The sequence below is a fragment of the Grampus griseus genome (assembly GCF_964374135.1).
Source record: "Grampus griseus genome assembly, chromosome: 4".
In the NCBI taxonomy this organism is placed as follows: domain Eukaryota; kingdom Metazoa; phylum Chordata; class Mammalia; order Artiodactyla; family Delphinidae; genus Grampus; species Grampus griseus.
The window spans coordinates 28,872,968-28,890,793 of NC_138997.1; the positions used below are offsets into that span (position 1 = coordinate 28,872,968).

At 41.2% G+C, this 17,826-nt stretch overlaps 1 protein-coding gene across 1 annotated transcript in view; it reads left to right on the top strand.

The window, feature by feature from the left end:
• The window catches only part of DCLK2 (doublecortin like kinase 2), a gene marked incomplete at both ends in the record, with an annotated part of 155,332 nt that overhangs the window by 92,699 nt on the left and 44,807 nt on the right, over positions 1–17,826 (top strand). The window contains 4 exons of the mRNA XM_082653239.1: positions 2,065–2,167; positions 6,303–6,404; positions 7,282–7,332; positions 10,996–11,090. Coding sequence (XP_082509365.1) covers positions 2,065–2,167; positions 6,303–6,404; positions 7,282–7,332; positions 10,996–11,090 — 351 coding nt within the window. The remainder of the gene's footprint in view (positions 1–2,064; positions 2,168–6,302; positions 6,405–7,281; positions 7,333–10,995; positions 11,091–17,826) is intronic.

The window sequence follows — 17,826 nt, forward strand, 5'->3', positions numbered from 1 at the left end:
TGTACACCAGCACCGAATCAAATCTCAGAGACAGAGTTTTGGGTGAAGTAGAAAAGAATAGCTTTATTGCTTTGCCAGGCAAAGGGGGACACAGTGGGGTCCTGCCCCCAAAAACTGTGTGTCCCCACCTGGGAGGATTTGATGCGGAGTTTTATAGCAGTAGTTCAAGGGTGGGGTTGCTGATAAGATCAGGGTGTGCAGGGCCTGTGCTCGTTTACTCTGATCTCGGGTAATTTCTTGAAGAGCTTCTCTGGTTCCTTTAATCTGGCCTCTGGTGGTTTTTTGGGTGCTCCTCCCTTGATTAGCATCTGTTCAGATCTACCCTTTGGAACTCAGAGAAGGTCATGGAGGCTGGAGTCTGTTCCCTACAAACAAGAAAATGGGGGACAGAAAGGCATCTGTGTCCAGGAGCCCTACAGGGTCCTGTTTGGTTTCAATGTGATGCTATTAAGAGGTGGGGCCTTTGGGATATAAGTAGGGTTGCATGAGGTTGTGAGGGTGGAGCCCCCATGATGGGATTAGTGCCCTTATAAGAAGAGACAGGGGCTTCCCTGGTGGCGCAGTGGTTGAGAGTCCGCCTGCCGATGCAGGGGACACGGGTTTGTGCCCCTGTCCGGGAAGATCCCACATGCCGCAGAGCGGCTAGGCCTGTGAGCCATGGCCGCTGAGCCTGTGCGTCCGGAGCCTGCGCTCTGCAACGGGAGAGGCCACAACAGTGAAAGGCCTGCATACCGCAAAAAAAAAAAAAAAAAAAGAAGAGACAGGAGAGAGCTGGCTTCCTCCTGTGTTGTCCCCCCGCTTCCATGTGATGAAACCAGGAAGAGGGTTCTCACCAGAACCCAACCATGCCGGCACCCTGATCTCAGACTTCCAGCCTCCAGTACTGTGAGAAATAAGTTTCTGTCATTTAAGCCGCCCCGTCTATGGTAATTTGTTATAGCAGCCCAAACTGACTAAAACACGCCTTAAAAACACTGTGACCTGAGCTGAGTTTTAATGAAGTACAGAAGCCACATCTTGCTTGATGAGGGACTGGAGCAGTTTCCATGCCTGTTCCACTTATTGTGTATAGTTCACTACCTTCTCTCTGGCGCATTTTTTTCTAACTCTAGAGTGAGATTTTTTTTTTTTTCCAATAAAAAGCTAAATAGTGATCAGGAAGACTTAAGGAATTATTGAGGTTCTCAATCCTTTCAAGTAATAGAGCACTGATTTTTTTTTAACTGCATTATTATTGGGAGAGGAGTACTTTTTTAAAAAGAAATCTTATCATACATCCCATTAAAAAACCAGGTAAAATTGGAGCCTGTTTATATCCAAAGTCCTGGAAGATGGTTCTTCTTGTCACCACCGGGATGAAGGGATGAATGTGCTCCCTGGGGTGGGTCCAGGTTCTGTGGGATCTGACACTGATACAGTATTGGGGAGGGCGGGGTGAAAAAAGAATATGAAATTAAGACTACGTTTAGGTACAGGGCCTTGGAAGGGCCATCATTAGCCTCATGGCAGGTCTTCCTCTGAGCTTAATGATGGTGGTGGTGGTGAAGGTGAGTATTAGCACATTGAGTACCTATATGCCTGGCACCCATTCCAAGGGGTTTCCATATATTAATCCTTAGGACAACCTAAGGCGCAATATAGCAAAGGTACAGAAAGGTCATGCCCAAGGTGACACGGCTGGGACATAGAGTTGCTAGGAGAGAAGGGTAGACCAGTAAACTGGGAGCAGAGACCTCCATCAGCCCCACCTTTGCCACCTGTTAATGGGAAACCTGGAATACATCACTGAGCCTCCTGTGGATGCCCTTGACTTTACCTGTAAACAGGAACTTTGATGCCAGCTAGGAGCCCCTCGTTTTGTTGTTCTGAGGTCGGTCAGGAGACATCGTGTGGAAGTGCTCTGTGGAGGGTGAAATGCTTGGAAATGTGTGCGATTAAATAGTTTTTCATTCTGACTCAGTATTATAGGTGAGGCTAGAAAATATATTTAATTTTGCTGACTTTTGTTTCACTTCTAATGTTTCTAATTTATTTCTTGGACATGATTTTTTTTTTTTTTTTTAGGTTACTTGTCTGCAAGACTTTTTTGGTGATGATGATGTTTTTATTGCATGTGGACCTGAAAAATTCCGTTACGCCCAAGATGACTTTGTCCTGGATCACAGTGGTAAGGCAATTCATTGACCATCTCTGTAACCCTGAAATGGAGGCTTGGGATTCTCACTTGGTGCACGTTAAGTGGTCTGGTGTGTTGAAGAAAGATGGCATTGGCGGTACTCTTTTTGAATTAATGAAAGTAGAAAATAACATGAAGGTATTTACCTAGTTACAAAAAACAAAAAACCCTAATTCAAGTGAAATAGTTTTCATTTTTTAGCAAGTTGGTTCCATCTCTTTTTACTGCATTGTTTTGCCTCTGAAGTGGATTTCCTGCCTTCTTCCAGAATGGTGCCTGGCTATGCCGCCTTAAATGTATGGATAGTGTTGAACCTGAAACAGTTCATTATACATTTTCCATGTCCATAAAGAGATACATAAAAGGATAGTAAGTTGTTAATAGTGATTATCTCAGGTTTCTTTTTATCTCATTGCTCTGTTCGCAACTTAAAAAAAAAATAGCATGCATTGTTTATAGATGCAGGAAAAATAAAGCTATTTTCATTGATGGGATAAGAAAATCACTTTCTCTTAATTTTAGCCAAAAAATGGAGTTTTCAACTATTTAACAATAACCTCAGTGATTTCAGATGATTTTGATCCTGGGAATATTGTTCTAATCTGTTGTCTGGAACTAATTTGAACCTGTTGCAGTATTAGTGATTATCTTAGCTGATAGTAAAGTCAGCTTCGTCTTTAAATGAGATAAAATCATACAGACATAACATTTCACAGAGAAGAGAGGGATGTTGGAGATTCAGTCCCACTCTTTAATTTCACAAATGAGGAAAGTTGACTTTTCAAAAATTAAACTGGTGGTAAACCCTTTCCAGTTGTAGTGGTTCCGACAGTCCAAAATTACAGAAACGTACCACCAAATAAATAGACTTTTTAAATAGACTTTTTAAAATTCAAGATGATACATTCTGTGGTATCAAACTTCCTTGTGTAATTCTTTCCTGTTACACTGTGTCACTTACCTTGGGGCGATTTACCTACTTTGTGCTTGGGGCTCATTTATCTACTCTTATCATTTTTTTTTCCACTGCTGCCGAATTTCTTGGGCGTTTCTGTACTGTCTCATACTCTGTTGTAGTGGCCCTGCTTTAGATTAGTAATGCCACTGGAAAGTCCATAAAGAATTGCCAATGCTAACTATGCTAATGCTCTCCCCTGTTCTCATGGGTTGACTGAAAAACGTGCATTTACATATCATCTGTATTTTACATCTTCTTTTTTTTTTTTTTTTTTTTTTTTGCGGTACGCGGGCCTCTCACTGTTGTGACCTCTCCCGTTGTGGAGCACAGGCTCCGGACACGCAGGCCCAGCGGCCATGGCTCACGGGCCCAGCCGCTCCGCGGCATGTGGGATCCTCCCGGACCGGGGCACAAACCTGCGTCCCCTGCATCGGCAGGTGGACTCTCAACCACTGCGCCACCAGGGAAGCCCCTACATCTTTTTTGACTGTAGCTTAATTTCATTTCATAATATTTCTTTGATGTCAATATGAGTCATTTTGAAAGCTGAGACACTGAAACTCAATAATATTATACTCCAGGTTATAAAGTTAATTTGGGTGGCAACAACAGCAATAAAACATTTATTGAGCACTTACTATATATGTACTAGGCATTGCCCTCAGGGCTTTTACATGTATGTTGTAAATTTACCTAAGCTATTTGAATTGTTCATAGTTTTTTGTTGTTTTGGCTACCAAAGAACTCCAATAATTAGAAGTGGGTGAAAGCTACTGATTTCTTCCCTCTTGATCCCTACTTAACCTTCTGCAAACTGGGGATAGTAAAAGTGGCTTTTTCATAAAATTTGATGAGGATTAAATGAGTTCATATGTGTAAAGCAGTTGGAAGTGTGCCCATTACACAGTATGTGCTATCCCTGTTGTTGCTGTTAATGTTATTATTATATCACCACCATTAGGTCATGAAATTTTATGATGAAAGCAAGTCTCAGACGTAATTCTGCCACAAGTGCATTTACTAGGAGTGATGCTGAAAGCTCAGCCTCTGTGCACCGGTGCCGAATCAAATCACGGAGACAGAATTTTGGGTGAAGTAGAAAAGAACAGCTTTATTGCTTTGCCAGGCAGAGGGGGACACGGTGGGTTCCTTCCCTGAAAAACTGTGTGTCCCTACCCAGGGGGATTTGGTGAGGAGTTTTATAGCAATGGTTCAAGGGCAGGGTTGCTGATAAGGATCTGGGTGTTGCGTGCAGGGTCTGCACTCCTTTAATCTGGTCTCACTAGTCTTCGGATGAATTTTTCTGGTTCCTTTAATCTGGCCTCAGGTGGTTTTCTCTGGAATGAAGATTGCTGACTTCTTCCATTTATTGAGGGTTTTCGTTCTGGAAAGAGCTCAAAGATATTGTTATGTGTATCCCTTGAGGGGGAACCAGGACCCTTTCCCAAGGCTGCGCTATTTTGTTTCTCGGCTGTTCCTCCCTTGTCTCTGCATCCCCTCCCTTCCCTGATTAGCAACTGTTTGAACCTGCCCTTTGGAACTCAGGGGAAGTCATGGAAGCTGGAGTCTATTCCCTCCAAGAAACGGGGAACATATCTTTGGATACATGTATATGTATGGTTGATTCGTTTTGTTATAAAGCAGAAGCTAACACATCATTGTGGGGCAATTATACTCCAATAAAGATGGAAAGAAAGAAAGAGAGAGAGAGAGAGAGAAGGAAGGAAGGAAGGAAAGAAGGAAGAAAGAAAAAGAAAGAAAGGAAGGAAGGAGGGAGGGAGGTGGGGGAGGGAGGGAGAGAGGGAAAGAAAGAAAGAAAGAAAAGAAAGAAACGGGGAACACAGAAAGGCTTCTGTGCCCAGGAGCCCCACAGGGTCCTGGTAGGGTTCAGGAGGCAAAGATTTATTTTAAAAAATCAGTTATTTAACTTGTGTTGTAATCTTGATGAGTCCCAGCTCTGTCCTTTTACACTGCTGACAACATCTTACATTAAAAATCAGTTCAAAATTCATAGAATTCAACTAAGCCGGTCTTAGTCAAGGAACAGAACCCTCCATTAATGAGCTGGGTGCAGGACTGGCTCAGATTCCTACCCTGGGGGTAGTTCTGAAGTTCTGGGCTTTCTAGATTTACCCATCCTGCTCATAAGGGAGTGGCAGTGCCTTTAGGAAGTTCTCACTAACCCACACACCACTCCTTCCAGCAGTGGAGTACTTTCTACCATCCATGCTGCTAATTAACTAAGCTGCTATTGCTGCAGCCCCCTCTGAGTAAGGTTCTGATTAGAGTCTTTCAAATGCTAACTCACCTCCCTGGTGTGTATTTTCCTGATTAGTGTACTTCCCTTGTTAATTTATTGCCCCTGGGGTATAGATTAAAACCAACCCACATTTTAATCTTTCTGCGAAAATTGAAGTATTTTAATGTGAATTACAGACAATATGTTATCTAATTGAATCCTTATAAGAAGCCTGTGAAGCAGATTTATTTTCATCCCAGTTTCATAGGGGAAAAAACTGAGACTTAGAGCTAACCAAGGTCCACCAGTTAGCAAAGTCACATCCATGATTCATCCCAAATCTGCATGACTCCAAAAACCAGGTTCTTAATTGTTCAAATTAGAAGTGATTATTTAAGCTGTTTAATTAGCTCTGGTTCTTTACATGCTAATTTATTTGGCAATTTATGGAAAGACCAAAGTTATTGTTTAAAGCTAGTTTCCTCATTTTTGACGCTTTGGGCAGATGGAAAATAAGACAGTAAGGGGTTCATACATTAAAGTCCTATACCCTTTCAAACCGTTATCAGAGACTTGGAGAGAACTCTTTGTTGTAGCCTTTGCCTATCAACGCTACTGACCAAAATAATAATAAGTTGCACGTGTGTAGATTAGGCTGTGGGTATCAAGTTAGGACATCAGGATTTCTGTATTTATTAAAAACTCCATCTGGAACAATGAGGTAAGTCACAAGGTGTGAAGCCTAATTTAAGGTAACCTCAGGTGTGCTTTCGGGACAGTTGCTCTGTGTATTAAAGTTGTTTAACATTAATGGGAAAGATGATCAGGTAATGGTTCTAGGCAGTAAACTACTGTAACGTGTGATCTGTGATCTTCCTTTGGTTAGAATTAAAACCAGATCTACTTAAAGCACTTTTCTTCCTTTCTAGAATGCCGCGTCTTGAAGTCATCTTATTCTCGCTCCTCAGCTGTTAAGTATTCTGGATCCAAGAGCCCTGGGCCTTCTCGACGCAGCAAATCACCAGCTTCAGGTAGTTAAAGGGAAAAGGAAATGGATAGTCACAAAAGGAGCAGATCATTCTTCAGTTTTCTTTAATATGAATTAGTAGTCATTCCCATCCTTGTATGCAGCCAGGTTCCAGAATGACATATACATGACATGATTTTTAAATCCAGAAGTTTAAGTTTGTTTCTCAAAGTTATAATAAGTGTCCTAACACTTGGTTTTGTTCTGACACATTTTCTCAAGAACAGTCTTATCTAGATTCTTCTGGTATTTACGTAGAAGTGTTTCACATTTTGACCACTGTGTGCTGCATTTTTAATTTTGTGCTATAAGATTGTGGATATTTCCTTATCTTATTGGTTTAAAACATACACGCCTAACAGCAGTGTATTTACTTGATAAGTTTCCACCGTCGAGCAATTTAATAGGAGCAACGATTATTTGTTAGAAAGTAGCACTGCTTATTTCAGAGTCAGACTTACCTCTAAGTTTCTTTCAGATCTTGAGCCTATAGATTTGTCATAATTTTGACAGCTTTTGACATTTTTAAAGAATTAAAATATCCCCTAAATCTTTATATATTGATTCTGTAAGGCTCGCTTCTAGTAGTTATAATTTTGCTGATATCATTTCCCATTAAGGAAAGGATTGTGAAAAGACTGTGATTTTACATGTGGTAAATCTAGAACATGTGCAAGTAGTATTCACAGAAACGGTCTGAAGCATCAGCCTTTTTATAAAATACTGAATTTGGGGGGTGTTCTACTTTTCTGCTGCTGCTTCAGCACCTATCCCACTTTCTCTAGGTCAGGTTGTTTTGCCCTTCTTTTTGTGTACACATTTAGACCTGCTGAATAACCACTCTCCTTACTGTCTCCTTTGTTTATACTGAATGTGTCCAGTAAAGAGGGGTGGCCACTACTCCAGGGCCTACTCTACGGCCAAATCCCCAGGTGAGCCATGATTATTATGGCTTTGTCGCTCTGCTGGGTTTTTGTTTTCGTCTTTCGCCATATTTCTGTTTCCTTTTGCTCCATTTCCATGAATGCATCTGGCTTTTACCAGTGGACATCTGTGCAGTTATCAAGCACTTCACAATGCTTCAGCCTCCCTTACTTGTTAGAGAGCCAGTCATCCTCAGAAGGTTGCCAGGTGCCTGTCTGTGTGTAGTCACGGGACACAGTGATGGAGGAGACACAGCGCTTCAAGGGGTGTGTCTTCTAGTTAATTTGGGAGAATAGCCTGTTATTGAAAAAGGCTAAGGGTTGTTGGTCATATGAAAATGGCCATAGAAGCAATTATACTCTCCTCTCCTTCCTCCCCACCCTGGGGTTGATAGGCCCAACATCCTCTCTCTAAAATAACAGCAATATGAATATTTTTAACTGAATGCATCTCTCTGGTGTTAAGCTTATTTCAAATGATATTGTGCTTTCTGTAAAGTGTCTCACACGCAGGGAAAGCTAATATCACATGAAATTTGCGTAAATACACTTCACTGAGTTTACCACGTGGTAAATTAGACTTTTGTCAGGTTCTTAGCTTTTGTTTTGGTGATAGGTTTACAGATGCTTATCACGTAAGTAATATAAATAAAAGTGGAGAGAGTGGTTCAAGGATCAGGTATTAAAATTCATCTAATTTTGTCTGCCTGAGGTCTAAAGAGGGAAATTAACATATTGAACTAAAAGCATGTTTCATAGCCATACTTGTCTTGTAGACCAACTGCTTCATAACATAGTCTAATAAGTGTATAAATCTTTTTAACTAGAATTCGGAATGCTTAGAAATTGATTTGAGAAAATCTTAGGATTCCAGTACTCCAGATTTTCAAGTGAGTCCATATTTGGTTAATAAAGTTTATCTTAACTTACAAGTAAAAGTTGTGAGATGTAGATCGCGTTTCAGAGGGCAAATGGCTTCTTTATAAGAGATTAACTCAAAAGCATGTTCAGCCCACACTGCAGTTATAGAAAATGGAGAGAGAGTTTTGTGTTATTAAATGCCACAGTACACAGAAGTATGACTCGCTTTTACGGACTGCTTTAGCTGTAGTATGCCTGTTACCATTTAGAACATTCCATGGGACTCACTGGAATTTCAAACAGAGCAAGTAACTTTGTAAATGTCATACTGTACTTTTTCACTCTTGGGGCAGAAGTGCTCCCATCAGTGAAGTCTTCTGGCTGACAGAATTCCTCAACAAAACTCTAAATTTATCTAAATAGCTAAATGATATGTAATAAACACATAGAAATTAATCTGGGTGATACAAGTGGGTAAATAGTTACCACAATTTGCATCTTAAAAATTCTCACTTCAGATTTCTAGCTTGTGAATCTGTCGTAGTCCACCAGGGTAAAAAACGTTCGGAGCCAACAAACAGGAAAGCCCCCAAGTTTGTTTCTTACCTTACAGTTGAGGGGAAGGGTGGATAAGAGCCTTATTTTGGGAGAGAAAATCCAGGCTGTAGTGAAGGAGGGGAGCATTGCAGAGACGCTGGGCACTGTCCGTCCACCTTCCTGTTGGTAGCAGCAGTGTCGGGGGAGAGAGCACAGTGTGGCTCTGTCCCAGGCCCCACTTACCCTCCCAGAGACTGGAGAGATGTGCAAATAAATGGAGTTAAGAACTTCTCACTAGACAACAACTTTTTAGAACCTTTCAAATGCTATCAGAAACTTAGAGGGCTATATATGGCTTAGTGTCTCTTTAGGATGGGAGTTATTTGAGGGTAACTATGGATATGTAGTTACTGATACCAGTTCAATCCCTGGCAGTGAGTTTTGTTAAGAAATTACGTTTAGGCAGGAGGTGTGTTTTTAGGGAAATTGGTCTGCCACAGGGCTTACCATTTGCAGGAACCAAGTTTTCTTCTTTAGTCCCTTTTCTGTCACTGTTCCAAGGAAATCTTTGATATCAAAGTGGTTTCTGAATATCAGTGAAAGGTAACAGCCCTTGGTGAGTAGGAACTGGTGACCTGAACAGGTTGCTGTGTGGAATGAAGGAGAAACGGAGCCAAACTCAGTATCAGCTCACAGCAAGCTTACTAGTTCACTGCTCATAGTAATCTCTATTTTACGTGAATTCCTACCACCAGTTCCCTTTAAAGAGAATTTTTAAAAGAAAGAGCATAAATTGAAGGGTAACTTTATTGAAAAATAATCAGGGCTGTTGAATACTCTTAAAAGTTTCTAATTAATTGTACAGTTTCTTGTGTTGTACTTGTGCTCTAAATACCCACATATATTTGTTAAGAAAATCTAGATAACTGATAATGATTTATGAATGAGTGGTTTTAAACTAGAATAATTCAAGTTTGGTCATTTAAAAATAACTGGAAAATTTTTTCATCTTTGCTGAATTTTTACAAGGAGCAATACAATAAACATACATGACTGAGTCATCTAATCACACCTACTTACAGATCCAGAATTCGGCCTCCATTCAAGGACGGGTGCTTACTTTTTTGAGTCATCTATTCAGGACCTTTGTCTCTGCATTTTGCTTTTTATATTTATTAGCATCATTTAAAATAACAGTTGTCTCCTCCCTTTTATTAAAAAGATTTTTTTAAAAGGAAATGGACTTTGCTTTTCTTTCCATAGAGACGAATGCCAGTTTTCATCTGCTTGGGGCAGAAGCATTGAAGATTAATGATAAAAGGGGTTAAAGCACTCCTTAGAAGAGGGGAAAAAAAAAAAAAAATATATATATATATATATATATATATATATATATACCAATACCAGATGTTAACTGATAGTTTTGTGAAATTACAGCCAAAGTGGATCCCATTGGTATAATTAGGAATAAGCCTGAGTAATACTGAGATGTGTGACTAGCATTGTATAAGTATAAAATCTGCAAACTAACCCTCCCCTTGAAACAGCCGTGCCCATACTCTTCCCTACCGAGTCTCTAAATTGAGCTTTCAACGTAGGAAGTGTATGGAAGTTTGGAGGAGGGTGTACAAAAAACCACCAAGACTTGCTAAATAATGGGGAAATTAAGTTGAGAAGACAAGAAAATGGAAGGAATTAGAAATAACTCGTCTAGATAATAAGAAATTGGCTTTCAAACAAATAAGTAGGTATTACAAGGAAAATGACCAGTAATTTTCTTTTTCCATTAAGGATATACTTAGAAAATGTGTTAGAATCATGGTGGAATTGATTTGGGAGTGCCACAAGAACGTCTTGGTTATTCAGGTTGGTGTATACTAAGACACTGGATATTGGATTAGTTATAGGACAACCTTCAGAGTAGACCATTACAAATATAACAGCCATGCATTTCTCTACCCTTGATGGCAGGCAGGATATATGGACAAGTTGTTGCTCACATCTCTAACTCCATAACGTTTTATATATTTGTTTATGTCACTGTTGGAAAACTTATTGAAAATAATTCTAGTTTCACTGCTTATTTGTCTGATACTTTGTCTGTAATGCAGTAAGACACATTATTTTTGCTTTTTGCTGAGTTACCGTCTGCTTTGAGCTTTGAATGAATTGAAGCTCCATTGGAGCTATACTGGGCATATGCTTAGTGTTTTTACACAATCTGGTGGTTCTGGGTTTTAATGACCTTTGTCTCCTTTGTTGTCTCGTGATCAGTTAATGGGACTCCCAGCAGCCAGCTTTCCACTCCTAAATCTACGAAATCCTCCAGTTCCTCTCCAACTAGCCCAGGAAGTTTCAGAGGATTAAAGGTATGAAATAGGATATATGGCATATTTGTGTGATTTTGGTATTTTGAGGTGCATAGTTTAGTTAACTTGTTCAGGGGCTTGGGTGCGGTAACACATCATAAAGGAAAGAGTTTAGGATTTGGAGCCAGGAAGACCTGGCTTTGAATCTTGTGTCCTTTTTCATCTTGTAATTTGGGCCAATTCATTTAACTCTTCTGAGCTAAAGTGTTCCCATCTCTTAAATGGGAATATAAAGTTGTGGTTAGGGTTGAACATAATGTGGTTTTGTATAAATAAATAGCAGTTTTCCTATTATTATCAAAATGATTTACAATGGCAAAGCCTTGGAGAACACCATGATTCTTTTTTAAAATGTCATTTAAAATCATGATTTTAATACCGTTAACATAATTTGACTGTGTGAAAGTCTAAAACAGAGTGAAATTCTAGCATAATACTTATATACACAAGTTAGTAACACAAGAAAAATATGTTCATTTTGGTGAAGAACTTAGGAATAAATCTTAGGTTTCGACTGTGGTGTCCTAAAAATATAAACAGTAACTTAACATGATTAAGCAGTTGGTTTAATAGGCATTTTATCTAATAGAGAAGGAGAAGAATGAATGATGAGCAAAACCAAATTTGCAGGATTTCCACAAGTTTAATTTGATTGAGTAACCCTCAATAATTTAAGTTTATAAGAGGAAATTTGCCCGGTAAAAAAGCAGTACATGAATTTTCTTAAAGATTGAAAGTGTCCTTTTGTAGAAACAGTCACATTGTCTGTATGGTAATGCACTTTAGGAAGATGGAAGTGTACACAGCGCCATGATGTACACGCGTATTAACTTTCATTCTCTTGGAGTGTTTAACATCGGAAGGACCTTCGTTAGGAATACATTCTTGAAAGTTGGTTGCCCCAACACTTCAGATATCGTCCAAGTGGTTTTCTTTACTTTAAGGATGCTGAAAAACATTTTTCACTGATAAAGTGAAAGGTAAAAGCCCCAGCATGCCTGGTGAATGTGGGGTGGGAACCTGCTGGGCCGTCAGGGCGGTGGGCCTGCGGGTCCTCACTGCCTGCGGGGCTCTGTTCTCCACCTGACACTCAGGTGTGCTTGTCCTGTCCTGAGGATGTTGTATCTACCTCAGAGTGAACTGCATGGTTCTTGTCTGAGTGCCTGACTTCAAAAGGAGAAGTTTCTTCTGGAAAAGACAGATCAGATTGTCTGTTTTTGTGCCTGCTTGCTTATGTATGTTGGCAGAATTTGGACTGAGACGAATAGTCAGTTTGGGACTGGGAACACGTAAGCTCTCAGTAACCTCTACGTACTGGAAGTTCCTTATATTTATCAAAAGAACCGGCCATTTTCTGAAGTGCTAAATTGGCTTAGGTCAGTGTATAATATGATTTCAGTGGAATTTTTTTTTAAGATTTATTTATTATTTACTTATTTTTATTTATTTTTGGCTGTGTTGGGTCTTAGTTGTGGCATGCGGGGTGCACGGGCTTCTCTTTTCTAGTTGTGGCGCACAGGCTCCAGGGCGCATGGGCTGTGTAGTTGTGACACGCGGGCTTAGTTGCCCCACAGCATGTGGGATCTTAGTTCCCTGACCAGGGATCGAACCCACGTCCCCTGCGTTGTAAGGTGGATTCTTTACTGCTGGACCACCAGGGAAGTCCCTCAATGGAATTCTGAAATGTCAACTCCCCCAAAAAAGTTATATCCGTTAAAAATCACTCATGTAATTATTTTCAGCTTTTCTTTCCCAACTTATTTTCTCCAGAATAGATTGGAGATGCTCTCTTTTTAATACGGGTAACTTTCAGGAGAACTAGAGTTAAAGATCAAGTTGATTCACCTCTTTTCCAGTTCCAGTTGTTTCATCCTTTGTTAAAACTAAAGCAAGTTGTTCCAAGTGCTGGTAATTGTCAACCTAGGGCAGACCTAACCTAAGCTTTGCAGTGATCCACCTGCAAAGGTCACTTGTATTTCTCCCTCAGGCTGTTGCTGTAGGCAGGGCTGCTCTGATCCTTGACCTAGGACTGCGTGCGACCATCCCAGAAGGTACCTTACCCAGGGTCTTGGCCATTTCCCCCTTTTTTTGTTATCCATTGGTAACCTGGTCTCCCATCTTTCTTCCCAGTCCATCTTCAGCTCTCAGCCCAAGATTGTCCTTTTTTGTTGTTGCCACTGGCTCAGTTGGTGCTGCTTAATGCTCTGAGTCCAGACCCATTCCTTCATGTATGCGCACAGACTTGCAGGAGATCACCCACAGATGCGAAGTCTGGAGTGAAGAGGCATGGGATTTTTAAAACATGCTAATAAGTTGTATTATTGCAGAGACATTAGATAAAATTGTTCTCACTGCACTAGGTGTATCTTAATTATTAGAGTAACCCCAACATTTAGCACACACAGTTCCATGGCACATGGTAAGTGCTCAAGGATCACTTACTGATGCAGAAATAAATGAAGAAGGTTAGGGAAATGCTGATTCCTGGTCAAGAGTAAAGATGAGATTACCAGTCAGATAAAGAGTAGTGGTTCTTCCATGACCTCCCACCCCTTCCTTTCTCCTCTACCACACCTGGGGCTTGGCTAACAGCTGTGAGACCTCCTCTTGAGTTTTCTTTTGATCATCTGTAAAATAAGGATGTTTGACCTTAGATAACTTCTAGAGTGCTAAGATTAGAGTTCTTTTAAGTTGCCCAAAAATCTGTCTCGGAAGCTGGGGAGTCTATTTCTCTTCCTCTCACTTTAAAACTGACGGAGAATCACTGAATCTTACATTAAATATTCGCAGCTAAACAAGTCTCTGCCACACCCATCAGCTGTTTGGACACAAAGCTAAGAACCTCTAACCCCTGCCTGTTCCCAGGGGTCGTACTTTGTGGACATTTCATCTCATCACAGCTCCCCACAGTCCATGGTGTGTATTGTCCTTGGAATGAAAACCTGCCTTTGAAATACTGCAGCTTAGTTGTTCTCGTCACTGTACAAAATACCGTAATTTCGATGTCATTGTAGAGCTCTAGTCAGCATCTGTCCACGTTTGCATTATTTTCTCTATTCAGTGACATTACAAATGGAGAATTACAGATAATTACCATGTGTTAGTGCTATGCTTTTTCCTTCCCCTTCATTTAAAATAGCTTATTAAGATCATTTAAGAGGAGACGTCTGACAATGGAGAGCTGTTTTTCATGGGCAGGAACCCTTTACCACTATTTATCCTACTTAGATACTTTCATGGCTTTGGGTATAGTGTTTTTCCAGAGAATCAGGGAATTGACAAAAGCAAGCAACCCAAGCCAGGACAACGTATGCAGGAGTTGGCACCCACATCACTCTGTATCCCAGGACACAGTTTCTGGCAGATGGTTTTTTTTTCTCTACTATCTGGGTTTTACTTACTAGGGAATTAAGCAAAATTAAGTCAAAGGTAAGCAGAATTTGATATCCTGTCACAGTTTTTCCCCCCTTTGTGCCAGTTTCCGGGAACCATTTTGTGTTTGGGTGGAGACACTGAAAGAACTGAAAATGGAAATAGTGATATTGTGATGTTTAATCTCTGACCCAGAGCGTTGTTTTTGTTTGCTCCTTGAAGAAGACAGGAATTCAGGAGCAGCTCCCCCTCCTCCACAAAAAGCCCTCATTGTTTTCTCGATAGGACTCTTGTGAAGAAGACAACTCTGCCGCATTTATACCTGTTCATAGAAGGTCAAGCTCTCTAAGGGGCTGGACCAAAGGCAGGAGAAGCAGCAAAGCTTTCCTCAAATTGGGAATGTTTTTTTGCAAGGTGGGGTGTTAAGAAATAGTGTGGCAGGGCAGAAATAGAGACACAGATGTAGAGAACAAACGTATGGACACCGAGGGGGGAAAGCAGAGGCGGGTGGAGGTGGTGGTGTGATGAATTGGGAGATTGGGATTGACGTGTATACACTGATGGGTATAAAATGGATGACTAATAAGAACCTGCTGTATAAAAAAATAAATAAAAGAAAATTAAAAAAAAAAAGAAATAGTGTGGCGACCAAGTAATTAAGGTTCTTTAAACCTAAAACCAAAAGATGTTAGGACAACTGAGAGTTCGTTGTCCCTCAATTATAACTCTTTGGTTTTGCTAGACAGTTACCCAAAACCATAGAATATGGAAACTGGAAGTGGCCTCAGATCTTTTCGTTTGTCTTCATTGTATAGATGGAGAATCTGAGGTGCACTCAGATCTCTCCCTCTGTTACAGTTTCTCATCTTGGACTTTCTTTTATTATTATTTTAATTTTTTTTTGCTTTAAAACGAGTGTGATGCCCTATGAAGTCAATGTTGTTCTCTCACCGTGTACTCTGTAAGAGGTGGGTGTGAGGTGGCCAGCATTTGAGTATATGCCAAAGTAGTATGATCAGTATTCACAGCAGCTTTTTAGGAAGTATGAAAAAAACACTGTACTGGTCATGACAGTGACATGGTGTAGTCAGCTGCCTTTTAAGAGGGCCTGTCTGTTCAGTGTTAAGTGATTTTTAAAAATAATAACCTGTTTTCCTGACTAGCTTAAAGACGGATTTGAGATGGTTTCGGATGCAGTTAGGTTATGCTATTGGGACGATAAACTCACCTTGACCTAAAAAAAAAAAAAGAATCTGAGGTGCAGAGATATGAAGTGAGTGGCTCTAGGTCCCAGTGGCCAGTTGGGATCTCTGACCCTTTCACAGTCTCCGTCTCTAACTTTTGACTTTCCCCCATCCCTGGTGGGCCTGCTCCAGTGACCCCAACACAGGTACCCCTTGGAAAAGCTGTGCTGTGTAGGCCTTTTAGGAGGGTGAGTGCCTGGGTTTAGATACACACAAATGCTCTGAAGAAAAACAGGTTGTGAGACTGGGAAAGGAATAAGGAGAGGGGAGGGTTGGGAAAAGGGAGAGGTGATCCTGGGGTAGGGGAGGGGGAGAGGCCAGAGGAAGGGCGAGGAAGACAGAGAAGAACTCCTGTTGGCAGCTCTTCCTGGGAGGCTTGGTTAAGGGATTGTTCATCGTATCTAATGGGGATTCTTTTCAAGTGAAGTGGTTACACTGTGTGACCAGCAGTTTTACTTTAGTGGGTCAGCTTTAGTAAAATGACCAAGTTCACAGTGGGTTAGGGTTATTGGGTTGGTTGGTTTGTTTGTTTGGGTTTTTTTGGAAGCCAGCAATGGAGCTGGGTATGGTCAAGACTGGCACAGGTTGGAAACAGACTGTGTAGTCCTGCCCCAGCAGGTGCATGGGTACCTCGACCTGGGATAATGTTCCATAGTGGACCTGAGATGGAGGCCACATTGTGAGCACACTGGCGTGACTGGGATTTGCATGCAGAGTGCACGCTCATAACCACTACTAGCTCCCAAAGGCACAGTGAGAAAGCAGGGCAAGTCTGTTATACAGATGACTGGCACTACGTAGTCAGACCAAAAATTAGTAAAATGAGTTGCTAGGGCTACTCACTGGGCTTCTTCCCTAGAACCTAGTGCCTAGGTATGAGAAGTTGGCTTTGCTTTTGTACAAGTTTGGGGAATCCGGCTTTTCTAAAAGACAGGACCACTCGTGGTGATAGTCACGTGGGGAGGAGGTGTTTTTGCAGCTGTTTCCACCACTGTGGACCAGACTACCCACCAAGCCAGGCAGACGGGGAGCCAAAGGCCTTGAGGTAAGGCCAGCTCATGCCAGGTTGTACTAGGCCCGTGTCAGGAAGAACTCTTGTTTAGTTTCCTTTTATTCTCCTTGCTTATTAAAATTTTCTGTGAATGTTCCAGTCTGTCCCAGTTAAGATAAGGGACCTCTTTAGGCCAGAGGCTGAAGGCAGAGATGGCACCCACTAGTTACATAGAAAGAGGGGCTCAGAGAAGGGAGAAGCCCAGAGGCCCCTGCTCTGAGATGGACACAAGATGGTGCAGTGGTTCGGGGTGTGAGCTCGGAAACCCGAGTGTCTGGGTTTCATCTTGGCTACTCACTAGCTGTGTGGCCTTGGGCAACTCACATCACCGTTATCTGTAAAAAAGGGGATTCCTAGGACCTACTGCACAGGGTTGAGATTAACTGATTAAATATAAAGAAAGGACCAAGAATAGCTTTGTTAATCTATTATTCTATTGTTATTCTTTTATATTCTATTTGTATTACAGTAAGCATTGGGGTTTCCAGGTTCAGTTTTCACATGAGGGAAGTTTCACTTAGGAAAAAAAAAAATGATATACCTTAGTGTAGGAGAAGGAAAGAGAAAGTGAGAGAAGTCAGACTCCTCTCCTCTCTTATTACCTTCTCTGCTTTTCTGTTATGACTTTCCCTCCCAGCTTTACCCTTCGTCTTTGTTTTCCTGCCCTCTCTACATGTTCCAACCCTATTAGTAATCTAGAGGTAATTCTGTTAGTAACAAGCTGTCCCCAAATTTAGCAGCTTAAAACAACAATAAAAAATTATTTTCCCCCACAGTTCTTGTGGGTCAGGAATTCAGGAGCAGCTTAAGATCTTCCAAGAGGTTGTAGTCAATATGTATACCAGGGCTTCAGTCGCCCGAAGCTTGACTGGGAGCGGACGATCCCCTCCCAAGGTGACTCACTCACTTGGTGGCAAGTTGTACCGGCTCTTGGCAGGAGGCCTCAGTTCCTCACCATGTGGACCCCTCCGTAAATTGGCTTCAGGATCCTCAGAATGTGGCGACTGCATTTCCCCAGAGTGAGTGGTCTGAAAGAGAGTGCCGTGCAGAAGTTCCCCTTTCTATGACC